Source organism: Rissa tridactyla, unplaced genomic scaffold (assembly GCF_028500815.1).
Source record: "Rissa tridactyla isolate bRisTri1 unplaced genomic scaffold, bRisTri1.patW.cur.20221130 scaffold_29, whole genome shotgun sequence".
NCBI lineage: Eukaryota > Metazoa > Chordata > Aves > Charadriiformes > Laridae > Rissa > Rissa tridactyla.
Window position 1 is genome coordinate 3,377,167 of NW_026529507.1, and position 6,968 is coordinate 3,384,134.

The 6,968-nt window shown below is 52.0% G+C and overlaps 1 protein-coding gene across 1 annotated transcript; it reads right to left on the bottom strand.

The window, feature by feature from the left end:
• Positions 1-3,603: 3,603 nt before the first annotated feature.
• LOC128903278 (olfactory receptor 14J1-like) lies at positions 3,604-4,609 on the bottom strand (the record flags this gene model as incomplete). The annotated part of the gene is made up of 2 exons (XM_054187294.1): positions 3,604-3,627; positions 4,148-4,609. Coding segments are annotated over 2 exons (486 nt in total), but the record flags the coding sequence as incomplete, so codon positions are not given.
• Positions 4,610-6,968: the final 2,359 nt, after the last annotated feature.

Genomic DNA, 6,968 nt, shown 5'->3' on the forward strand with positions numbered 1-6,968 from the left:
AGCCTTTAGCTCCCCACCTCCTTCTCTGGACCCTTTTGAAAGATGCATGCAGCATTTACTTTTTGCCAGATGTCAGGGAGTCCCGCCAGTCTCCAGGACCTTTCCAAGATGATGGAGAGTGGCCTCACTGTGACATTCTCTTACTTTCCAGCACCTCTGGATGTACCCTGTCCATTCCCATGTACTGGTAGTGGTTGAGTTTGCTCCAGTAGATCCTGATTTCATTCCTATCCGCCATTGGCTGTTCTTGTCCAGAGTCTTGCCTTGAGGCACAAAGCCCTGAGAGACCTTGCTGGGGAATCCTGAGGCAAAAAAGGCATAGAGTATCTCGGAACTCTCTCTCCCTACTCTAACTCAATACAGCAGTGTCCAACTAATATCTTTGTTTTCTTCTGTAAGAATTCCTGAAGTTGGAAATCTCGTTATGATTCCCCTGAATTTACTTTCAGGTTTCAAACTGAGTTTTGATACAGGCCAATGTTCTTCTTGGAGGATGCTGTCCTTGAAGACCAGCTGTACAGAGCTTTGCGCCACCTTCAATGCTCCTGACCATTGGATCCCCACGAAAACTCCTCAGCGTAGGCCAAAGGCAAAAGGACCTCTGAGGTCCAGCGTCTGCAGTCTTCTGTTCTGCTTCCTCACTGCCCTGGAGTGCTGGGACCCCACTACTTCAGGGTCACGACAGCCAATATTCACGTCTCTGACCAGCTCTTCCTGCATTGCAGGTATCACATCAAGGTTGGCATTATTTTTGTTGGCCCATCTGGCAGCTGTGCTAAGACGTTGTCCTAAGACACTCCAGAAACCACCTGGACTGTACGTGCTGCTGTGCTCCTCTTTCAGAAGCTGCCAGTATCATGGCAGTCCCCAGCGAGACCCAGGCTCGTACAGCCAGACGCTTCCCTGGGATCCTTCAGAAAGACTATACCCTCTTCCTCATCCTGACTGTGGGTTCCTTATCTCCCACCATGACAGGACACTTCTACTGGCCTCTCCTCTCACCCTCCCCCACAAAGGCTCACCAAACTCTTCACCTGCCCCAAGGAGTTGCGCCATACATCCAGTTAACGGCTTCACTTTCAGGAAACCCCACTCCTGATCCTTCCAGCCTGTCTCTCCTGAAAAGCCTGTAGCCATCCATTGCAGCACCCCAAGCTGTGTGCCTTGTCCCACCACGCCTTGGCAGTTCCTCTGTCAAAGTCAAAAAGCACAGGCTCTCTCTCAACTTGTCTCTTCCCCTGGCTGAGAGTTTTGGTGCACATCTGGGCTGTGGCACCTCAGGTGTAGCTCCAGGCCAAGCTCGGACGTCTCTTAAAGGAAACCTGGTACCAAGCATTGAAGACCTTCTGTGTGCAAAGGCTTTGCTTCACGGCAGAGACACGGTCAAGTGGACGGCACCTGGAAGCTTAAAGCTGAAATTGGATGTTGATGGTGAGCAAAGCCTGCTGTCTGCAAGAACAGAGAGAAACAGGGCTGGGAAGGGCGGCCCTGGCAAGAAAGAGGGTTTTTGTCAGTGGTGTCTCTGCAGCCCTCAAGGGCCTTTGACAAAGGTGAAGGTGATCTTCATGAATGACAAGGTGCTGCTGACAGGTCCCCCACGAGATTTTTTTGCCTGTTCCTTGACTGTATTATGAAGAGGGCGAGTAAATGTTGGGCAAGAGAAAAAACAGCACTTTGAGAGTGCAACACATGAGTGGAGACCCTGGTGTGACGTGTCCTGTGTTCTAAACTGCCTCACATCTACTGCATGGAGAAGGGAGAGACCTTGTCCCACTGCAGTGGCAATCAGTCACTTGTGTTATGAAAATTTGCAAGTGGCCCGTGCTGACCGAGCAGAGAGGCTAGGACACAAAGTACAGAGGTGCACGTGTAAATATTTAGTCATGCGCATGAGGCGTCCGAGCTCAATTGGGGTACCTCAAATGCGGTTAAACACAGGGTTCTTATGCCATTCAAGCATTCAGGTACCTTATTATTTGACTAATGACTAACTAACACAGACACGGAGTACCAATTCCTAATCACAGTAAAACTGCACAAAGTAGCTATATCTCTGCAGCTCCATCAGCCATCAGCCTTCTCGCGGCTTGTCTATTGATCCAGACGTCCCCGGAGTTGGTCTATTGCTAATTACTTGTCTGTGATGCTGGACACTGGGAGAGTTTCAAAGGTGTGTAAGAGGGACGAGGATACTGGCATTATCTCGGTTCTCCAGGGGTATCTTTTATCCTTCATGGACAGCTGAATGATTCTGAGAAGTCCTTATTTTGAGGGCAGGGCTGTTCTTCTGCTCCTTGTGATGAGCTGACCTCCTTTAACTCACTTACCCAAGCATGATAAATCAGTACACAATGGGAGCTAGCTAGCTATATATCTTAAGAAAGTTAATTCATTCTCATACGATAAAGACTGATGGGCATAAGAGTTAGGGAGGTAAATTTTGATACCCTTGGATCAGAGGATGTCTGTGGCCAGGTGGGTCCTGCAGAGAGCTTTTTGGTGGTCAAGGATCACCTCTTCGTCATCCAGAATGGTCCATGCCAACATGCAGGAAGTCATGCCAAGGTGTCAGGAGGCTGGCATGCATGAGAAAAGAGCTCTGAGTAACATCAAGCCTGAAGAGGAAGCACAGAGAAGGTGGAAGCTGGCTGCCTTCCAGCCTCCAGGGTTCCGTGGTTCTGTGCTGGAGTTGAACTTTCGGTTTTCCTTTTTCCTCTTTCCCCTTCCCAAGTTCTTTTCTTTAACCATTGTCGTAGATTCCTCTACAAACATCCCAGCTTCTCTTTCCCCACAGGCCCTACATTTGCTTGCTTTGTGCCCTCTCTACGGGGCACAAAGATGTTTCTAACATAGCTGTTGTGACAATTCCTCTGCTGGACAGTACAAAATTAGGAATGTCTTTAATTCCCTGTAGTGCCCTGCAACTCCTCGTGCTGTTATCTTGTGCTGATGCATCACCACAACCATGGTGAGCTGTCTGCACGCAAACATGAAGAACGAACAAAATGGATCTTCAGTCCAGGGGGACCTTGGGAAATTCTGGGAGTCAGCCAGAAGAAACTGCTGAAGTTTTACAAAGAGAAGTGGCCAGTCCTGCATCAGGGGGAAGAAAACCACCGTATTACAGTGCCAGGTGGGACGTGACAGGATGAGCAGTGACCTTGAGGAGAAGGGCCCACGCATTATGAGGGACACCACATGAGCCAGTGGCGCATGCTGACCATGAACGAGGCCAGCTGCACACAGGGATGGATTAGGAGGAGAGGGCTACCCAGACAGCTTGACTTTTCATGCCCTTTCAGTGAGCCGTGGTGTGGCCACACCTGGACGTGTCTGTCCCTCTGTGGGAATTCCTGCTGTAGACAGGTGGGGAGGAACGGGAGAGTGCCCAGAGGAGGTCTGCACATGGCCTCTGCTTGAGGCCCCAGACCCCATCCTTCTGACCTCTGCCATCCCAGCACAACCCCAGGAACATGCTGTCCCTGGAGAAACACCAGCCTCTCCAGACAGCTCCAGATTCCCCTCCCACAGGATGGGTGGCCTTTATGTCATCTGTGTGAAGGGCTGGGGTACGTCCCTCAGTTAAACCCACGATCTTACCTGTCACCAGACACCAACTGGTGACTCCTAAATCCAGTCCAATATCTCTAAAATGTTACAAACGGACAGTCAGCTTTTTATTCCTGGACACATGGAGGAGGAAGAAGACCTTCAGGGGTGAATTTCCTCAGGCATGTTTGGAGAAAGACCCCAGCATTAAAGCACTGCACCAGGGAGATCTTGCTTTGTTAACAGAGACTCTGTGAAAGAGGCCAGCTCTGAGCCACTGTGAAATACATTTTTAGAAGGGAACCAGGTGAAACTAAGACGTAAATGTCTCAGGTGTAGTGACACAAGTGAAACCTTTGTGTAGGAGCATAAAAACCATAAATGACAATATCAACAGCAATGATGAGAAATGTAATCATTAAAAACACAAAGCCAATAACAAAACACACAAAAAAGCAGATGGAATCAAATAGTGCGGGAGTCATTTGTGGAGAGAGGTGGAACATTTCTCCCTCTTGAAAAAAATCCATGAAATCAGATACCTAATGGCCTCCTTGAGCTCCTGGTTCCTCATGCTGTAGATGAGGGGGTTCAGTGCTGGAGGCAACACTGAGTACAGCACAGCCACCACCAGGTCGAGAACTGGGGAGGAGATGGAGGGGGGCTTCAGGTAGGCAAACATGGCAGTGCTGACAAGCAGGGAGACCACGGCCAGGTGAGGGAGGCACGTGGAAAAGGCTTTGTGCCGTCCCTGCTCAGAGGGGATCCTCAGCACGGCCCTGAAGATCTGCACATAGGACAGCACGATGAAAACAAAGCACCCGAAGCCAAAACAGACACTAACCACAAGAAGCCCAACTTCCCTGAGGTAGGAGTGTGAGCAGGAGAGCTTGAGGATCTGGGGGATTTCACAGAAGAACTGGTCCAGGGCATTGCCCTGGCAGAGGGGTAGGGAAAATGTATTGGCCATGTGCAGGAGAGCATTGAGAAACCCACTGCCCCAGGCAGCTGCTGCCATGTGGACACAAGCTCTGCTGCCCAGGAGGGTCCCGTAGTGCAGGGGTTTGCAGATGGCAACGTAGCGGTCATAGGCCATAATGGTGAGAAGACAATACTCTGCTGCAAGAAAGAAGATGAAGAACAAGAGCTGTGCAGCACATCCTGCATAGGAGATGTCCCTGGTGTCCCAGAGGGAATTGGCCATGGCTTTGGGGACAGTGGTGGAGATGGAGCCCAGGTCAAGGAGGGAGAGGTTGAGGAGGAAGAAGTACATGGGGGTGTGGAGGCGGTGGTCACAGGCGATGGTGGTGATGATGAGGCCGTTGGCCAGGAGGGCAGCCAGGTAGATGCCCAGGAAGGTCCAGAAGTGGAAGAGCTGCAGCTCCCGCGTGTCTGCGAATGCCAGGAGGAGGAACTGGGTGATGGAGCTGCCATTCGACATTTTCTTCCCCTGGGCTTGGAGACCTGTGAATGGAAAGAAAAGCAGTGAGAAGTTGGGGAAGATTTCTCTCAAACTAAAGTATTCAATTGGTCTTAGAAACCCACCAAACTGGCTCTCGCCTTTCAGGAAGACCTTTTGCAGGTCCTTTTTGTACACTCTGGTTGGTGCTGGCTGATAGTCCACCAGAGAGCTGAGATCTCTGCAGGATTCAGTCCTGCCCTACAGCCATGGGTAAAAAGGAACACGGGGTGATCTCAGATTAAATCCACTCCTGGCATCAAAGGGCTTTTCAGCATTGTCACCCGACTGCAGGGCAGAGCTCAGGGCACCTTGTTGTTGGTGTTGTTCTGTTGTAGTTTCCCCACCACACCTGAGGAGTGTTTTTAAGGCAGAAATCCCTGGCATTTCTGCTGTGCTGCAAGTGAAACCTTGTGGGTCCTGCGAGCCAAGGGGACTGTCCCTCAGTGCAGAGCGAGGACAGCGAGTTTGTCCATCGGAATTGCTCTCAGCTGCCCTGTGCTGCTGCCTCTTTGAGCTGGAGGATGATCCCAAGCAGACATTCCCCTGAGAAGAACCTGGACACTGCTGAGAGCAGAGGAGTCCCATTTACAAGCGCAGTTCTCCCAGCCCCTCACCTGAGCTCACTGGACCCGAGGAGGATCTCAGCTCTCCCCTCCCACCCAGGGACACAGGGGGCTCACTGCAGCTGCCTACATTCAGCCCTCCAGCTGGATTTACGTGGCCTTGGCACTGACATGTCTACTCCGTGGGGCTGCTAGACGACACAGGGATGCCACGGGAGAGCTGAGCCCTTCTGGAGGGCAGCGTGCAGCCAAGCAGGACACTCCTGGGAAAGAGCCAACTAGCCTAAAGATGGGGTGGCTTACTCTCGGCCCCACACACTGCAGTCCCCAGAGCCCAAAATATTAAAGGCATTTGGATGCTTTTCCTCCCTGGATACACAGGCATGACAGGACGTGCAGCGTCAGTGTCTGAGCTGCACCTGAATCCTCAGCCCCCACCACAGTGGAAGAAGGGAAGGAACAAGGACAGCAGGGGTGAGAGGGGAACAGGTGAAAATTCTTCTTCAAAAAGAGTCAGGACAGGGAGACACTTGAACATTTCTCCTCCAGGATGTGGGAGAGGAGACCAGGGAGTATTTCCAGGGAATGTATGTGTGGTGGTGGGGAGGTGCCATCCTAAATGGAAAAGGAAATTCCTTTCTCCCACTCCCCATGCATCCCACTAAAGGTGGAAAATTCAAAACATGGGCTCCATTTCTTTCAGGTAAATGCTGCCTTGAAGTCCTTCTCCAAAAGGATCCTCTGCAAATGTCCTGGGGGTGATCTGGAGCTGGGAGGAAACACGACCCATGCAGCACCCTCACGACTGCAGAAGGACCCTGCCATGACACGACTGGGGTCACTCCTTCCACCCACAGCTTCTCCCCGCAGCGCCAGGGGGAGCTCCCCGGGCAGGCTGAGAGCTGACCCTGGCAGGCAGCAGAGTCCCTGGCCCAGCACACAGTTCCCTGGGACACGGGGACCCTGCTCTGAAGGACAGCCCTGAGCACCCCTGCACGCACACCCACCTTCACAGCCCGGCAGCCGTCCCTGGGAGAAGGCAGCCGACATGCCCTGTGCCTTTGGTGATGTGGTAGGGGTGCCCTGCTCTCGAGCACATCCTTCTCAACACCGACGGAGCCTTGAGAGCCTTCCTGACAGATCACATTAGCCATGGGCTATGCCAGCTTTAGGAGACTGCTCCAGGGAGCCTCTCTGCATTATACTGCAGCAGAGACACAGCATGCCCTGTCCCTCTGACGGTGCAGCAGGGAAGCCCTGCTCCACACGTTGTCCTTCTCCTCGAAACTAGAGAAACTGTGAGAGTTGTACTTGCAGATCCCGTAGGCTGGGGGATGTTCCAGCTTCTGGAGATGCCTCCAGCAGCTGCAGATTCAATGCCCTGCAGCCAGAGA